The sequence below is a fragment of the Malania oleifera genome, chromosome 3 (assembly GCF_029873635.1).
Source record: "Malania oleifera isolate guangnan ecotype guangnan chromosome 3, ASM2987363v1, whole genome shotgun sequence".
NCBI classification, from domain to species: domain Eukaryota; kingdom Viridiplantae; phylum Streptophyta; class Magnoliopsida; order Santalales; family Ximeniaceae; genus Malania; species Malania oleifera.
The window spans coordinates 97,336,395-97,356,029 of NC_080419.1; the positions used below are offsets into that span (position 1 = coordinate 97,336,395).

Below are 19,635 nucleotides of genomic sequence, written 5' to 3' on the forward strand. Positions count from 1 at the left end.
TGGTAGTGCAGGTTGCAAGAGTGCCTTTCACGAGGTCAGGTGTTCAAACCCTCTTGGACTCGTTTTCGCCCCTGGACTCCTGAATTTAACCTCCCTTTGTAGTTGTGGGGTCAACTTCAAGGGGCATAGGATTAGTCACGTGGGCCGTAAAACGGACGCGTGAATACCCGGTGCGTAATCCACAAAAAAAAAAGAAAGAAAGAAAGAAAAGGGTGAACCAGTTCCACAGTCCCAGTCGAGGACTTGCCTGCCTAGAGAGAGAGAGAGAGAGAGAGAGAGGTTGGAAATGGGGAGAGCCAAGGCAGTGGTGGTAGGAGGGAGCATAGCCGGGGTGTCGTGCGCGCACGCACTCATCTCAGCGGGCTGGGACGCTACGTTGCTCGAGAAATCGGGCGCGCCACCCACCGGAAGCCCAACCGGCGCCGGCCTCGGACTGGACCCCCTTGCTCAGCGACTCATCGAGTCCTGGCTCCCCCAACCGCACCTTCTTCACCAAGCCACCTTACCCTTAACCATCGACGAGGTACTACCTGTTTGAGCCTCCCCTTTTTGCAGTTCTGACCTGCTTCTGTTCGTTCATTTATTCGTCAAACCTATTGCTTGAATTACATTCATTCGACTTAAACTGCGCTCATCTTCTATTTGTCTTGCACTGCTGTAGATTCTAATGGGCTTCATTTTATGATTTTTTTTTTTGTTGATTTTGTGTTTATTTTTTTATCTGTTTTTTGTAATTTTTGAACGGTGAAAATGGTTTTCAGTATAATGTTGCAGTGGTAGCAATGAACTAGCTAGTTATTCTTCTTTTTCAACATGCTTTGATATTTCTTGATGGGGGCATTTTGTTACTGTTCAATTGGGCATGTCTTCCACAATGTTTGAATTACTGCTAGAATTATGAAACAGTAGAACAAAAAATGAGTGGGGTTTCCTGCCAATCTTCTGTATTTCTGTTTGATCTTTAGAACCAAGCAACGGATGGTGAGAAGAAGATCAGCTGGACACTAACAAGAGACGTGAATTTCAGTTTTAGAGCAGCGTATTGGTCTGATCTCCATAGCCTCCTATACAATGCACTACCACAACATGTCTTTCTTTGGGGTCACCTGTTCACTTCCTTCCGCATTTCTGATGACAAGGCATCTGTTAAAGTAAAGGCTAAAGTCCTACAAACTGGGGAAACCATCGAGATAGTTGCGAATCTTCTTGTTGCAGCAGATGGGTGCCTCTCTTTAATCCGTCAGAGTTTTCTCCCGGACCTAAAACTGAGGTGGGCAAGTCTAATTAGCTCAGAGTTTGTCTTGTGTTTTAATTTCCTTTGTACCAAAACAATCTACTCGTTGGACCAATGTTTTTCATTATCCTTAATTATTGCTAGTTGCCTATTTTTTTTCTCAGTGAATGATTTTAGTATTGATAATGTTTTTATGATTTATTTTCTGACGGTACTTTCATGGATGTGTGGTGTCAAATTATGAAATATGAATGCTAGCAATGAATGTGGGTGGAATTCATTTGTAGAATACATTAATAATCCCTATAATTAGTTGTAAATTTACTTTGCTTCAATATTGTACATTGCAAAGGAAAATGCAAGCTAATGCTAAATATGCCTAATTATGTATTTTCTAAAATTAACTGATGTATCCCCACTGTGTCTATTCCTTTCCATGTTTTTTGAAAATTGCTATCGTGTTGTGTCCTGTCACGAGTCTCTGCTTTTAGGAATTTGGTGCTTATTGTTTCGCAGTGTGTTGCCAAAGTTATGTACTTGAGTTATTGTGAGCAATGCTTATTAGTATGATAATGAAATAGTGTTTGTGTCTAGGTACTCAGGGTACTGTGCATGGCGGGGGGTTCTTGACTTTTCAGGAAATGAGAATTCTGAGACTATTATTGGCATCCGGAAAGCTTACTCTGATTTGGGGAAATGCTTGTACTTTAACTTAGGCTCTGGAACTCACAGTGCGCTGTATGAGCTTCTTGGCAGCAGGATCAATTGGATTTGGTATGTCAATCAACCTGAGCCAGAGTTGAAGGTGAGTTCTTGCTGTCATCCTGTGTGTTATCTATCTTTTTATAATTATTGCAAAAATTTACTTTGGATTAGTTCTAGATTTAGTGCCTTTGCAGGTATATTTTTCTTGAAACAATGTGCTGGTAAAAGTAAAACATTCACGCAGCTGTGGGCATAAGAATTAGTAGATGACAAATCACACCCAATTGCTCCATGACCAACACTAAAGAAATTGGCTTAATGTATAATTTAGCTATAAGATTAACCTAGTAAAGGCACAAACCATAATTTACAAAGTTGGGGGATAAATGCTGCACCCAATGCACAAAACTCGCACATCATATTGAGTGTCTGAGGAGGATATTGTACATAGCCTTACCTCTACCTCCACATATGGAGAGGCTATTCCCATGACTTGAGCCTTACAACCTCCAGATTTGAAGAATTACATGGGATGAAGAGTAAAATGAGACTACAGTTAATTATGCTTCCATGAAACTGGATGTGAGATCAACAAGCACTTTTTTATCTCAGGGAAACTCGGTCACGATGAAAGTGAGCCGCAGCATGATCCAGTGGATGCATGAAGAAGCAGAGAGGGTTTGGGTTCCTGAATTGGCAAGAATCATGAAAGAAACAGAGGAGCCTTTTATTAATGTCATATATGATTGTGATCCTTTACCAAAACTTTTTTGGGACAATGTGGTTTTAATTGGAGATGCTGCCCATCCCACAACACCTCATGGACTGAGGAGCACAAACATGTCCATATTAGATGCCGCAGTTTTGGGAAAATGTCTTGAGAAGTGGGGAGTAGAGAATACACATTCGGCCCTTGAAGAATATCAGTCCATCCGGTTGCCAGTCACTGAGAGACAAGTCCTGCATTCACGGCGATTGGGTCGCATAAAACAAGGACTGCTTCTTTCTGATCGCAAGCCATTTGATCCAAAAACAGCAAGCCTGGAGGAGTGCCAAGAGCTCCTGCAAAGAAACATGCCGTTGACATAATGCTTTATTCGAATTTGATAGCCAAGAAGATTGAGCATGCTCTCAGCTCACAACCACATTCATGTGTACTGTTCTTTGTACTTGTTTGTCACTTGTCTCCAGTTATGTCAGATTCAGTATTGAGTTATGTATTTATATGATTCATGTATCATTGTGGGGGTAATTCAATGATTAAATATAATAACATCACTTTTCTTTTTTTGTAATTTTGTTCTGTTTTTGATTTTGTTTTGTTTTTTTTTGTTTTTGTCATTTCATCATTGCTATTTGAACAACACAGCTATAGTGAACTAATACAGGAAATCTCTTTTATTGAATTTTGAATTTCCATTGAAACAGACGGAACCTAAGTTTAAAATGAGGCAACATAAAATTTACACACGAGAACTTACATGGCAACTACCAGATAATAAAGAGAAAAAGATACATAGTTCACATGGAGGTACATCAAAATATTGTGCTCCTCGATAAATTGAATTGTAAAACACATACAAATACGAAATTATGCTATATTTTAGAAGGCCATGTTGCTTGAGCTGACATGATGATTCCCACAATCACTCCAAACAAACCAAGTGCACTGCCAAAGATTTCAATCACCAGAATCTTCACAAAAAGTGTGGAGTTTTGGGCATCAGATAATGCACAGCTGCTTCCAATTATTCCCACACACAGCCTGTTTGACAATTGAAGGCAGAAAATAAATGATTAAATAAAAAGGCATATGGTGAAAATGACTCCAAACTGTTCACTAAAAGTGAGTAAAGGAATACCCGCAGACAAGGTTTGCAAAGCCAACAATAATCCCAGAGGCAAAGATTGCATATCCAGCTCTGAGAGATTCAGGTGCATATATCCTTGATGTTGGAACATTCTCCAACTTTGTTTGTAGGATTATTGCCACAATAACTCCGTATATGGCAACCGCTTCACAGAAGATTACACTAGAAAAAACATAAATATTGGGATAAAATACAGTTTCGTGAGAGATCTCATGAGTGTGTCTTGCTCTCAGGCTGACAACTTATGAAATGTAAAGCACAGATGCACAAAAAAAAAAAAAAAAAGAGAGAAAAAAGGAATAATGTCATGCAGCATAAAAAGCAAGTTAAAATTTCTGTTGGATGTCTGCTCTGAATCATGATAATTGGAATGAACCCCTTAGCCCAGAGAAGAAATTTTGTGCATGCCTGAAAAAGAAACAGTGTGATGGATTTGAGGTAGTCACCCTGTTGTGTTCCTAGGATACATGATTATGGCCATTGATTATAAATTTTTCCCAAGTGAAGGCTAAAATGCCTCTTCTATTTTGGTTAAAACAAAATAAAAAGAAACAAATCTGCCAGGAAGGTCATATGTTTATGTTTTATTTTAAAATCAGTGCTTGTAGCATCCTACTCTCTTGTTCAATTTGTTTTTGGTTTTTTATGAGATTCCTTTATTCAATTTGTAATGACTGCTAAGTGAACCTCTATAAAAAAGTTTAATAAAGCTCCTTCGTTTTATTATTATATTATTACACAAAACAAACTAATTTTGAAAATATAAAATAATAGCAAGTTAGAAACCCGTAGAAGCCCGCATATGATCAAACAACAAAGCAATTGGCAACGGAAACCACACAAGTTTGCCATGCAGTTTGACAACCAAGATCATTTTGCTAAAATATGGTGTCCAAGTATGCTGCTATCTTATGAGACTCAACTTTTCCAAATAAATATTGGGACGGAATGATGACTTGGCAGCTCTGAGAATTCTAAACTCATGTATCCTAAAAGAATTTGCTACACAATTAATGGTTAAATGATAAACTAAATAAAAGGAAAACCTGGGATAGGAAAATATTGAACAAATCAAAAACCAAATTAAACGCACACATGAAACTAGGTGCAATGTGGGGTGTACAAAAATTACCGAAAACCGAAAATTGGACCGAAATCACAAGCGGTTCAGTTTTTCGGCATTCGGTTTTAGTTTTGGTTTTGATTTTAGAAAGTATAAATTTTTGGTTTCAGTTTGGTTTCAAAGTACAACCGAACCGATATCCGAAAAAACCGATTTTAATTTAAATTATATATATAAATTCATATGATTATTTAATTATGATTAGTCCATATAATAAGTCAATCCAAATTACTTAATTGTGGCTAATTGATATGTAATTTGCTTTATAATGGTTTGTAGGAGCTATTAAGCTAGTAGGAATTAGGAACAAAAAGAAAAGGTCCAACAAGGACCAACACGTTCTCAGCTGTCCAAACTATTTAATAGGTTTAATTTTGTTAAAATTATGAAACATTATAAAAAATAAAAATTCCCAATAGATTCTTAACAACCTTTGTGAAAAATAATTATTGAATATTTAGAAAATCGGTTAAAAACCGTAACCGAACCATCTAATGTTTGGTTCTCCATGGGATAATAAATTTGGTTTAGTTTCGTTTTCGATTCAGTCATTCCAAAAACCGCAATGTTCAGTTCAATTTTCGGTTTGGCCCATAACTGAACCGAATTGAACCGATTACATCCCTACCTGCAACTAGCTAGCAAAACCAATAAACAAATAAGTATATTGATCATGTGATGTAGGATAACTGGATGGAAAGACGGCCATTGAATGGATTGCTTTGACCCTATTTGGAGGCCAATTCCAAAGACTGGGGTAAAGGCTTGTTAGGTCCTAAACACAATTCCCAACTCATAAGGCAAAAGGCACCAACAGCTAGTGACATGGCTTTGTCGGGTCTCCGCTGTTGAAGCAAGTCATTAGTATTTATACTCTTAACCATCCCAATCCATGTAAAAGCCACAATTTTTGAAGGAATTTAAGGGCCCATTTAGTTGTGAAAAACATTTCCCATTTTCCAATTTTTAGTTTTCCAAATAATTATAAAAATTTTAGCTCATATTTTAATTTTTCATGATTCGTATTAAAAAGATAGAAAATAAAGAGTTGGTTTAAGTGTGCAAAACAATTTTCATTTTTTATTTTTAGATTTCAAAATAATCACAAAAGACAATTTTCCAAAATTTATATAACATGAATCTAGAATCATGGATTGTGGGGCTTGAATTTGGATTTTTGTGGGTTTATAAGAAACTCTATATATATCCACACAAATTAAAGACCAAGATCCTAATTCCATGCTCCTAGACACAAAGTAAGAGTTAGAAATGTAAAAAAAATAATGAAAAGATGTTTTCCAACTTTTCTATACAAATTTGGAAAATTGAAAAACAAAGTGGCATGTAATTAATTGAAAAATTAGAAATGAAAAGTATAACTATTTCCACAAGCAAAATAGTGCCAAAAATGTTTATTGTTCATTTATTTCATACAAATGTCGTAAAAATAAAAAAAGTTAGCTAATTTTCTTTCTTTTTTTCTGCAATTTTTTAGAAAACTAAAATAAAAAATGAAAACTAATCTCCACATCTAACGGGCCCTTAGCTTTTCAAATAAAACAATAAAGTAAAAAAGGCTTAGCATTAGGAGCATGAATCAAATGAGGAAAGAAAGATTTGCAAGAGTAAACCTCAGAAGAATCTAAATTCCAAATTCTTCTATCACTCCCCAATGAATAGAAAAAGAATCAAGCACAATTATCATGTGATGGAAGGAAATGAGAACAGGGAGTATCTTGAAGAGCAGATAACCAAAAAAGACTAGGATACATGCCCCCCCTTTTGTCTATGCAAGCCCACCTATTCAACATATTCTTTTGGCCCAGTCCCAAAAAAAAAATCCAACTCTTCCCCATCCAACAGTCCAACAGCCTAGTCCATTTCTTTACACCATCTTCCTTTTTCCTACCCCACCCCCTGCATTTTAAAAAAAAAAAAAAATCCTAGCAATTAAGGTTGTAGCCCTAAAGACCAACTGGTTCTCCCACCAAATAGAAAATGGCACCACTACAGCACTACTATTGTTCCCGAAACTTTTTGCTGCTTGAAAACTGAAATGATAATTTGAATAGGGAAATTAAATTGGAAGTTTCACATTTTGATGGGAGGTTAGCCATTGGCTGAATCATTTTGACCCTATTAGGGGGTTGATTCCAAAGAGCAGAGTCAAAGGTTTGTTGGGTCCTAAAACCAAATGTGTCAAATTAATAATAAGTTAGGATAATGTGAACATAGGTTTGCTTAAAAATGAATGTCTTGGGGGCTTATTAGTAATTTTATAGTGTTTTAGTTTTTCCTATATTTTAAGACTTGAGATTCCTGAAGTCGTGCGAGCCATCTTTTTCTCCATTAGCCAGGATATTTGCATTATGTGTTCAGCGTTCGGTGAAACTAGTGAGCATATTTTCTCCATTGTAGGGTGGCTAAGCAGCTCTGGCACAACATTTCTCTATTTTTGACAAGGCATGTTTTGATGGTCATGTTTTGGGTTATTGGGAGGAGTGAGAAAGGGACGGTATTATGAAAGTGTGCAATATTCGCTCTTATATGGACTATGTCTTGAGAGGAATGCTAGGATCTATAGTGGCAAATCAAGACCTTTACATTTATTACAGGATAAAGTTCTTCTCTTGCCTCTTCTGGGCACATTTTTTCAGGGAATTTGTTGATTGACCCTTAGATCTCTGGAGGGATTGGACAGGGGCACTATTGTAATTGCTTATCTGGTCGTCTTTAGGAGGATGCCTGATGGAGGACAAGAAGCGGCTATTTGGATGGATCATTTCGACCCGATTAGAAGGCCTATGTCAAAGAATAGGGTGAATGGTTTATTGGGTCCGAAGCCTAAATGTGCTTTGTTAGTTGTTTAAGCATGTGTGTGTAGTTTGCTTGTATTAGGAGTATTTATGTTGGGGGCTTGTTTGTAGTAATTGTGTATTCTAGGGGCATGTAATGCAATGTAATTTTAGGGGTATGTGTGTAATTTCATGTGCTTAGAGGCTTTCTTGTAAATAGAGTGTGAAGGCCACGATGTAGGAGTCATTGATGAATTTGAATTGGAATTGAAGGTGAGTTTTTCCCCTAGTATCTCCTCTCTCCTCCCTTCCCCTTCCTTCCTCTCTTCTATTTCTTCTAAATTCTCCCCTTGCTGCAAACCTTGATGCTGCCCCTGCATCATTTGGTATCAGAACCCAACCACGATCTCTTTCTTCCATTTAATTCCTCCATCTTTTCCTTTCAATCTTCTTCTTCCCCCACTTCTTCTCTTCTTCCTTCATCTACTGCTGCTTCTTTACCTTCTCTTCTTCTTCTTTCCTTCTCCTACTTTGTTCTGTAACTTCTCCCTCCCTCTCTGCTGCTGCTTCTTCTTTCTTTTCTTCTTGTTCTCTGGTTTTCTGCTCTGCCTTTGTTCTAGTCCCTCACTCTCTGCTCTGTATTAACCCCCCCTTCTCTGTTCTGTCTTCCTCTCCCTCTTCTTCTCTTCTTCCTTCCCACACTGTTCAGCAACTTCTATCTCCCTCTGCTGTTGTTTCTTCTCCTTCTCTTCTTCTTCTTTCCGTCTCCCTCCCTCTCTGCTGCTGCTGCTTCTTTCTTTTCTTCTTGTTCTCTGGTTTTTTGCTCTGCCTCTGTTCTAATCTCTCACTCTCTGCTCTGTATTAACCCTCCCTTCTCTGTTCTGTCTTCCTCCCCCTCTTCTTCTCTTCTTCCTTCCCACACTGTTCAGCAACTTCTATCTCCCTCTGCTGTTGTTTCTTCTCCTTCTATTCTTCTTCTTTCCTCCTCCTCCTTTGTTCTGTTACTTCTCCCACCCTCTCTGCTGCTGCTTCTTCTTCTTCTTCTTTCTTCTCTTCTTCTTCTTCTTCTTCTTTTTCTTCCTTCTTGTCTTTTCCTCTCTCTATTTCCCTTCCATCATCCTCTCTCTGATTCTTCTCTATTCTGAGATTTCAGTTAAAAAAAAGAAAAAACAAAAAGCAGTTCTGCAGTTTCTGAACTTTTTTCAGAAATTCCAGTCATGACCAATTTTTAAAAACCCTGATTTCCAGCCTAGATTCTGCAACACCGCCCACACCACCAATAAGAGAAACCCTCAAAACCCTTCCCTAAAAATTTCATCACCAACCGACCAGTCGTGAAGCCCCACATGCCCCCTGAAATTCTCCAGCCACCAGCCCCTTCAAAATCCACCCTTGCCCAAGTTTTTTTTGACACGCTACCACCACCATTTGACTCACCACCCGTCAATCTACCACTCTGCATAAAATCATTGCCGGAAAGTCGCTGCTGGTGAATCACGCACCCCATGCACGGGCAAAGCAAGTGAAAAAGTATCCCATAGTCTATTGCAATTTCTAGTCTCATCAGAAATTGCCTGAAGCCACGATATTTTGAGTTTCTCCATGATAATTTGATCTGCAGTTTGATATTTTGATTGTGAACACAATATATTGTGAGAAAGCACGATAATTTTGGCACGAAATTCTAAAATTGCTGCTGTCAGCATAAAAAATCAGGGTTTTTTTTTTTGCTGCATTTGTGAGTTTTGATACTGAATTTGTTTCATTTCTGCATGATACTCAAGATTAAAGGTGATTTGAAGATTGTTCTTAAATAATTGGAAGTGAAGTTTGTGATTTGCTTCATATGATTGCTTCATTATGACCAATGTTGAATTGTCTGCAAAGGTGGAGTTGTTATCCAGTAGGGTACAAATATGGAAAATGCTTTGGAAACTATTACTGCTGCTTTGAATAGGCTAACAACCTAAGTTGTAGCCATAGGTAAAAGGCCCCATAGAATTTCATACCAAACAAGATGGTGGAATAGCTGCTGTCCCTCGTGCTTTTGAGTTGTGTGAAGGCCGAAATAATCATTTTGGGGAATTAAACTACCAAGTCTCATGTTTTAATGGTGATGGTTCTCCTGATGAATTTAATGATTGGGTGTTTCTTTGGAGTACTACTTCCGATGGTATGACATGAATGAGGCTAGACAGTTGTACTTTGTTGAATCAAAATTGAAGGGAACTGCTCGAATTTGATGGATTAAACAACAGGAGATCTTTAGAAGGAGATTTGGTGAGATTACAATGTGGGATGAGATGAAGCGAGCCATGCAGGAGCAACTTGAGCCTCCCAATTATAAGCAGCATGTTCATCTCTAGCTCTTTGATTTGAAGCAAGAAGAAAAGACAGTGATCAAGTACACTAGTAGATTCTATCATTTGGCTACTCGTGCTAGTATATAATGGAAATAGGATGTTATGATAGCTTTGTACAAAATAAGGGTTGAAGCTAGCTGTTGCCTCCAAACTTGCTGCATGTCATCCCATTACAATTGGGTATGCAGCACAGATTGCCACTCAGATTGAGGAGGACATGCAATGCAATCCTCCTAAAGCTACATCAGCCCTTCGGTTTGAGAAGAGTATTAGGGGAGTTGTACAAGAGAAGACAGTTGAGCAATTAGGCAAAGGTGTTCAAAATAATACTGTTGGCCTTGGTGGCTACATAATCATGTTTTATATGTTTTGATGATATTAACCTATTTGTTGTTCATAGTGTATTTCATCTTTGCAGATCATGGTCAGTATAGGTACAAGTGACAGATACATGAAGTGTTGGATCAAAGGCAAAGATTAGACCGAGTTGACATTCGAATAGGAAAGATCAAAAGGACACTCGCTTGGAAGAACTCAAGCACATCCAAGGAAGCTAATGTAGAGTTATATGTAATGAGGAGTGTTTGAGGTAGGAATTATTGTAACTCTTGCGGTTTTGTTTCATGCATGTTTACTAAGTCACAAACTCAATACTCATGGTTTTCAAAGATTAAAGAAAGAGTTTGACAAAATATTCAATACTCAAATATGTTTTCAAATGGGACAAGTGTTAAGTGGTATTTATGTTATAATCTTTTATATACTTGGTCCAAAACAAGTTTTATGTGCTAAATCCTCAAGAAAATTAAGTATATATTCATAAGGAGAAGTTTTAAATCATATTAGTGTTATAATCTTTTACAAATTTGGTCCCGATTGGGTTTAAAACCTCAGTTATGCACCTATTAAATTTCCTGAACACCCTTCGGTATTTGAGGCATAACTTTTGCTAGAAAAGTCCAAAAAAGACGATCTTGGTATTTATGGAAAGCTAAGAAAAAATCTCACAACTTTCATGTTGATGACTTTTTCTAGTTTGGGGTAATCGTCAACGATTTGAGGTAATTTGTCAACAATTTCAGGCAGAATGTTAATAGTCAATGAATTGGGGCAATTAGTCAACGAATGGGGTCCAATAGTCCACGAACGAGATTCAATCCCCAATGACTATAAACGGCTAGTTTTCAACTTAAACATATAATATATCATCCCAGTGGTTATAAACGGCTAGTTTTTAATTTAAACATATAATATATCATCCCAACGGCCATTAAACGGCTAGTAGCCCATTTTGCCTATAAATACAAGTCCATAGACTTGATTAACAATGGTTTTGGTGAATTTACAAGTTCTTATGAAAAATATTTTTTAATACAAAACCTAGGCACTTTGCATATTAGTTCTTCATCACAAGTGCTCAAATTCTCTCTTGCTCTCTAATCTTGTTTGATTCATTCCTTAAGAGAATAGTGTGAGGCTTGTTTTGTAATTGATATCAGCTCGTTTGAGGAGCATTGCTTTGTATACCATAAACCGAGTTGTAAGGTTCTTTGTGAACCAATCAGTGAAGGTTCTTGGTGAACCGATTTGCAAGGTTTCTTGGTGAACCTTGCGGCTCTTGGTAAGCGGCGGGATTTGTACCTATGTGAAGGCTCTTGGTGAGCTTTGAGAGATTTGTTTTCTCGTTGTAAGGCTTCTCCATTGGTGAAGGAGTTTATAGTAGATTGTGGAATCCTTGAGTTTGTCTCAAGGCGTGGACGTAGGCTTGGTACCAAACCACGTTAAAACACCGGTGTTAAGCTTCTCTACCCTATATTCTTTATTTTGTGTCTTGTGCATGATTTACATTTGATATATTGTGACATAATTACTTGTGTTGACCTTATAGGTCAAATCCCGTTTTGACTATAACAAATATTTTGATATTTAATGGTTGATGAGTTTGTATGCAGGATCAACTGAAAGTATCATATGGTACACGCAGATGGACTTGAAGAAGATAAAGACCCAGAACATTTATTTTTTGTAATTTAATTGAGTTTTATTCGGGTTTGTAATAGTAAATAGGAAATGGTCTATAATAATCAATGCATTACATGCTTGATAGGGTAAATAAGCTCAAAGGATTATTGAATGACCTTAGGGATGGTCGATCGACGCCAGATTTTTGGGGTTAGCTCACAAAGACCATAGATTGTCTTTAGGACCTTAAATATTACATAAAAATGTCCCACATAGTCTTGAAAATAACCATCATATAAATAGGAACAATTTAATAAAGGGAAAAAGACCGAAATGCCCAAGGATGGCATGTTCGGTAGATCGAAGATCTCAGTGTATAAGTAATGCCCTGGTCGACCGAACCCCCACATGGGAAATTTCAACCACTTGGTCGACTGAACCTTTAATTCAAAATATCTCGGTCAACCGAAGTTTGACCAGTTCGGTCAACTGAATTCACTTTGGTCAACCAAACCGCGAAGGTTTGGAAAATCGCCTTTGAATGATCGACTGAACTTCTAGTTCAAATTTTCCCTAGTCGATTGAACTTGACACTACGGTCGACCGAACCTTCAAGATGGTCAACCGACCCTCTCGGGTTGACGAATTTTACCGAGGTTAAAACACTGTTAAATTTTATTAACCTCACTTAAACTTTTTCTAAAATGACCGATATGTGCTGAACGGTTATAATTCTGGGGAATTCTATATATACCCCCTCATTTGCAAAGATTAGTGCAAGATTAGCAAAACGATTAGTAATTTTCTCTCTGAAATTCAAAAGTTTCTACTCTGATTTTCAAGCCTCCTACACTCATCCTTAATCACTCCTATTGCTAAAATCACTTTGTAAGATTGCTTGAGTGTTCTTCTCATTAGGCTTAAGCTCTCTCTTGTTCTTATTGATTGAGATTATTTTATTAGAGAGCAAAGCTTCAAGTTTCTCTAGGAGACTTTGTTAGTAAGTCCTCCATAGAAAAACTTCATTGAGCTTGTGCGTTTTGCATATTCATTGCAATACTCAAAGAGTTCATATTGTGTTTTGGTTGCGAAAAAGATTTTACAAATAGTTTTCAAATATCTCTTGTGCTTATCTTTGAGAAATATTTTGAGATATTTGCTTGCGTGCTGAAGATCTTTATTGCTATATCTTTTGATTGATATTATTATCTTGACACAAAGATCAAATAATTTTTACAAACCATTTTTGAATATCTCTTGTGGTTTATTTTGAGAAAAATATTTGTTGAGATATTTGAAATGTGTTTGTGATCTTTGTTGCTGCATTGTGATTGAGACTATTATTTTGACACAAAGATTCTCACATATACACTCTCATGAACTGATTGTCATTCTTGCATTATTTTGAGAGTAGATATCAAAACTACATTGAGCTTATCATATCTTTTCATTCGGTAGTGTGTTGATTATATTGGTGCAAATCTACTTGATTGAGAAGCATATAGTTTGTACGCAAATTTTATTATAAATCTGTTGTATTCCAGGCGTGGCCTGAGGGGGCCATAATTCAGCCCAGAAGGATTGATTGTAAAAGGTTGAGGTCAGCCCTATGTTAATTTGACCTGATTGTTAAGGTTGATGTTAGCCCTGTGCTAATTGACCTGATTGTATTTAGGTGCTGCTCCACCCGTTAAGTGAACCCATAGTGTAATCCTTGTACTGGTGAGCCAAGACGGGGACGTAGGCAGTTTGCTAAACCTCGATAACATTTTTGGTGTCGCCACTATTTACTGTTTTATTGTGCATGCTTAATTAAATCACTTGTGCAGTTTAATTTTCGCTAAATATATATACTGATTTATTTTATATGCACTAGATTGACCTTAGACTTGAGTAATATTACTGTTAGTGGATTGACCTAGCGGATAAAATTTTTAAATACCAATTCACCCCCCCTCTTGGGATTGCACCAAAGTCAACAACTTGCATCTTGTCAAGAATTTTATTTTGTTGAGAAAAGCGAAAATACGCGAAAGAGTCCTTCTAGACTCTACACCCGGGCCGACAAATACCACTTGGAAGACTCCTAAGCATTTAGGAACAACTTCTAAGAGTCAACCATCACTCAAATGCTTCAAATGTCAAGGTTTTGGACATTGAGCTGAACAATGTCCCAACCAATTCAGGGTTGTTGCAAAAGAAGAAGAAGAAGAAGAAGAAGATGATGATGAAACTCAAGTAGTTGAAGCTGAAACAGAACTTCTAGATTATGATGACAATTTGAGAACCAATTTAGTGCTTCAACATATGCTCTTTTCCCACTAGGTTAAAGAGACGGAGGATTGGAGGCAGACCAACATCTTTCAAACTCAAGTTATATGCCAAAAACAGCTTTATACTTTGGTTATTGAACTCAGTAGTTGCACAAATGTAGTTTCTGGAGAAGTTAAGAAGAAGTTAAATTTGGAAGTTAAGCCTCATCTCGAACCATACAAAATTGCTTGGGTGAATAATACAACTTAAAGATCCATGATCGTTGCTTACTTACCTTCAAGATTGGTTCCATTATGGAGAGAGTGCAATGTGATATCCTTCCTCTCAAAATTTGTCATATCCTTTTGGGCCGACCATGATTATTTGATAGGAAGGTAAAGCATGATGGATATGAGAATTCTTCTTTCGTCTCCATTGACAACAAGAACTATAAGTTGATGCCATCACTGATTCTTCCACTCACCAAGTTGAGGCGTACTACTAGTTCCTTGCTTCTGAAATGGGATGACTATTCATGGTGATGGACTCCTTGGTACTTTCCCCAACTTGACAGAGTCGAGTTCTTTTCGAAAGGAGGGAATTGATGTAGTACGAGAAGCGGTTATTTGGATGGATCATTTCGACCCAATTAGGAGGCCTATGTCAAAGAATAGACTGACTTGTTTTTTGGGTTTGAAACCCAAATGTGCTCACTTAGTTGTTAAGTATGTGTGTGTAGTTTGCTTGTATTAGGATCATTTATGTTGGGGGCTTGTTTGTAGTAGTTGTGTATTCTAAGGGTATGTTTGTAATGCAATGTAGTTTTAGGGGTATGAGCGTAATTTCGTGTGAAAGCCATGATATAGGAGTTGTTGATGAATTTGAATTGGAATTGAACATGAGTTTTCCCTCTAGTATCTCCTCTCTCCTCCCTTCCTCTCTTCTATTTCTTCTAAATTCTTCCATGGCTGCAGAACCTTGATGCTGCCCCTGCATCAATGTCTTATTCTCTGATTTTTGAAATTATCTTTCTTTTTGGTTACTGAAAGTCTTTCTCCATTGAAAAAAGAGTGTAAAAAAAATGGCATAAAATGCCCCTGCGAAATTTTGTAAACACCATAGAAACATCATGGCATAAAAACATGGAAACAAAAAAGCAGTAAAGTCATTTATCAATGAAAAGGTATCATAAACTTCTAGTCAACAGGAAGGCTAGGATGTTAACAAATAGCTCACAAGGAACAGATTTTATACATCAAGTGAGGGCCATTGACCCCTAAAACCCTAATCCAAAACCGCTTCAATAAGTTAGTAATACCCATTCCATGCAGTTGTTCCTTTCCTCTGTACTATCTTTTTTCATCTCTGCACCATTACTTGATTTTTTGCGTTTCATTTTCAGCTGACATTGTTAAAATTTAAAATATTTCTGCACAAGCTACTTAATGTGTTGAGATTTTCCTCTCTAAATCTAGTCCAATCATCATATAGAGTACCGGCATGATGCCAATGCTATATACTTCATAGGCACTTGATTCAAGAGCATGGAATTCAAGAACTAAAAAGTAACTAGAGGTGCCATTATTTAATAAATGCATTTAATAGAAAACATGTAGATGAAGTTATGATTTAAATATACTGCTGAGACTCTTCTTAAACACTTGGTCAGAATCTAAAAAAAAGCCTTTTGAGATTAAAACAAAAAATAATCATTAGCAAGGATGCAAAGCTCAGACCACTGTTCAACTACATCTACAACACAACTACCTTCAAAACCCCAGACCACGAGTAACCTACCACAATAATGCAAACTGTGCAACTAATTTCCACCTATTGGGATTTAAGGCTTGATTTTGTTGTTTTATTGCACAACTAATGACCACGTATGGAATTAATTATAAAATCCACTTGGACTTTCAATTTTGGGGTTAGTAGAGGGTAATGTTCCTCTCCAACTTCCACCTGTTAGATTCATCTCTTCATGGAGATCATGTGTACAAGAAAAGAGACTAAATTTATAATCTTAAGCCATGTAATCTAAATTCAAATGTTTTTCCAACATCTAAACGTGGTAATAATGAGATATCATATGGTTAAAAACTATCATCTATTTCTTTTGCAACATAATTGCCACAAAAACGAATCTCATGAGTACCTTTGATTTGGGATCTATAATTACAAGGGAAGGGCTTTGAGTATGGGAAAGAAGCTAATAAGTGGTTTAAAGGAACTTTTACAACTTCATCTTAAAGAAATATTCCTCATTTAATTCAATGGAAACGTCCACATTCTAGGCCAAATATTGCATTAAATGCAAGACTATTTACTAAACTAACACTTTCACAGGTGCCCCTTGGGTACCTGTTCCAGAAGTCTTCAAATTTTTTTTCTTTCGAGACCAAGCACACAAGTAGACATCCCAGGGGACATCAAAACAACCAGGTTTTGGGAATAACTTGAAAAGTATAAAATTCAGCAATATATAGTATCATTTTAAATCTGCCTCATGAACTCCAAATATTCATAATGTACAAAAGATAACCCTCCTTGACAAAGCTAAGGGTTAGTTTGGTATCGTTGCTGTTTCCTTTTTCTATTTTTGTTACTCTACAATGAAAAAAATTAATTATAAAAATGTGTTATTGCCGATTTTCAACTATTTGCCAAAAAATTGAAAACCAGGTTTTATGGTTTTCAGTTGTTTTGGCAACCTTTTGCTAGAACTTTTAATATCCAGAAATATTTTTTTGGATTAAATTATTCATTTTATACACTGTTAAGTTAAAATCAAAATTAAATGATCATATGAATTTAAATATAATTAAAATAAAAATATACATAAATTTTTAAAAATAATCATAAATCTAATTACAAAAAGTTTTATTATTTTTCAATTATCATGCTCAATAAATTTTTTATTGTAAAGTAAAATTTGAAAGTAAAACAACTATAATTTTTATTATAGTAACTTTTTAATTTTTATTATCTGTAATTGTATTATTTCAATCATATTTTAATAATATTTTGATTTAAAGATGAAAATGAGTTTTTTTTTAATTATTTTTTTTTATTCTTATTAGTTACCAAACAAATTACTGGTTTATAGTTTTTAGTTTCTGTTTCCGATTTTCAGTTTTCGTTTCTGGTTTTTGTTTCTCTAATTTTTTTACAGTGATACTAGATGACTCCTAAATTTGTTTTCTTGACTACAGGTAACCGAAAAAAAAAAAAAAACCCAACTTAGAAATATTACCTTCTGTACTTTTCCTACATTTCCCATCAATCAAACACAGCTCAAAATTTCAACCAATATAAAAAAGTTAAATTCAGATTAAATTTGAATGCAACATTGAAATTTTTAGCGATTCAAAACTAGGGCTTTTACCTAATGAGATTCTTGGAGGTAATACGTGGCGCTTTGATTGCGGCCCCGATTAAACTACTTCCTGTAATGTAAATCCCCCTACAATTTCCACCAAATTCAATACATCAGAAATCAAGCTTAAAGAACAAAAAATAAAATAAAATAAAAAAATTCAGCAACAATTAATTAAACAAAATAAAAATAAAAATTCAGCAATGATTAATTGAACACAAACTCCCCTATACCTAAACTATCAACACAAGACCTTCAATTATATATCTTGCATCAAACAAATTAACTATAGAGCTTATCTAATTGAACACGCATCTCACTCAAAAATTTTCGATTGCTAGCTATACATAGAGAAGACAAAGTTGGCAGTACCAGGCGGCGCCTAAGACGGAGACGCCGATGGAGATGGCGATTCCGACGGCGGAGAAGGTGTAGGGAGAGATCTGCAGCAGCGCCCGAGACCACGAGCTAGGCGATCCGACCACCATCGTCGAGGAACCTGACATTCACAAATTTGCTCCTCTCCTTCTTCTGTGATCTGCGAGAGAACTGTCACGAGAATCCGGGCTCCTGATCTGAAGGTGGGGGTGGGGGGACGAGAGAGAGAGAGACAGAGAGAAGGCCAGGAGGTCTCGGCCCAATAACAGTGAAAGCAGGCAGCCCAACTGTCCTCAAAGCTGGCCCAAATTGCAAGTAATTACCCAATATAATGCGTCTTGGCCCAATGGCAAGCCTAAACTTATCGTGGCCCAACAGCACTTTGGCCCAGCGGGCAGTGAAGCCGACAGCAATGTGGCCCACGCATGTGTTCTTTTGGCCCCAAGGGGTGTATGAAATTTATCAAAAAACCAAACATCAGACCGCAATTGAATGGTTCCATAGTTTACTTCAGTCTTTGCTTTCGATTTTGAATTTTATAAAAACTAATTCTTTATTTCAGTTTTAATTTCACAAAAAAATCAAATTAAATCGAAAAATCAATTATAATATGGGAAAATCGTTATTATTAATATCTACATACACGTCAAATATATCATTGAATGATTTGAAAATTACTATGAAAATACTTAACCTAGATATGTGCACATGAATAATTGTTGGGAACCAATTGGCTAGAGAAAGAAGGAAAGACCCTCCCTTTGGGCATTGAACAAAAATGATTTGGGCTTCCCTTCAGTTCTGTCAATAGGATTATTAAAAACTTAGTAATAACTGAAAAGAAACAAGCCAAATATATTAAACAATTAGCCTACAGTTAGGTTAAAAATCAGTCTACGGTTACACTAAATTGTTAGTGTGCAGCTCGGTTATGATTAGAGTAATTTGAAAATCAATTATTTCAATTATTGTTGTAACATATGGCTCATATATAATTTGAGTGAAACACATGTACAAAGAAAACATGGTTTGAAAAAACTGAGAAACTGGTTTGCAGAAGAAACCGTCGACGGTTTGCAAAGTTGCATCAATGGAGTAAGGCTCATGAAGAAATCGTCGACGATTTGGCAGAGATCATCGACGGTTACATCGACGGTTTGGTCTTGGGAAGAAACCTTCGATGTTTTATCTAAAACCCTCGACAATTTCAGTCTCAAGAAGAAACCATCGACGATTTGTTTGAAACCATCGACTGTTTTGCTCGATACTGTTTTCAAATTTTGAATTGGGAAGTTGAATAGGTTGGAGTTTCGGAGGGAAAACCTCTGAGGGTTTGATACAAGATTATTTAGGGAACTTTCTAACTACTACGTATGTAAGGGTTAGCATATATACAATGTAGTACCTGATTTAATGATAGTGAAATATTCAGTCGCTTGCTCCCGTGGACGTAGACACATTATCGAACCATGTTAATCCTTTGTGTCATTGTTCATTGTTAGTTGCTACATTGCATAATCGGTTTCTGCACACTGCACTTTGATTTGCACAACAAATTGGTATTAGAGCAATTGG

At 36.5% G+C, this 19,635-nt stretch overlaps 2 protein-coding genes across 2 annotated transcripts; one reads left to right on the forward strand and one right to left on the reverse strand.

Annotated features, from left to right (window-relative positions):
• Positions 1-240: 240 nt before the first annotated feature.
• On the forward strand, positions 241-3,234 carry LOC131152368 (uncharacterized). The gene is made up of 4 exons (XM_058104214.1): positions 241-523; positions 966-1,270; positions 1,829-2,039; positions 2,552-3,234. The coding sequence occupies exons 1-4, from the start codon at positions 287-289 to the stop codon at positions 3,026-3,028; spliced, it is 1,230 nt and encodes a 409-aa protein (XP_057960197.1). The 5' UTR covers positions 241-286; the 3' UTR covers positions 3,029-3,234.
• An 80-nt stretch (positions 3,235-3,314) lies between these two features.
• LOC131152369 (V-type proton ATPase subunit c''1) lies at positions 3,315-18,395 on the reverse strand. Its single transcript, XM_058104215.1, has 4 exons — positions 18,055-18,395; positions 17,692-17,769; positions 3,802-3,972; positions 3,315-3,704 (listed from the first exon to the last, which is right to left on the reverse strand). Exons 1-4 carry the CDS (start codon positions 18,186-18,188, stop codon positions 3,536-3,538), a joined length of 552 nt encoding a protein of 183 aa, XP_057960198.1. The 5' UTR covers positions 18,189-18,395; the 3' UTR covers positions 3,315-3,535.
• Between the last annotated feature and the right edge of the window lie 1,240 nt (positions 18,396-19,635).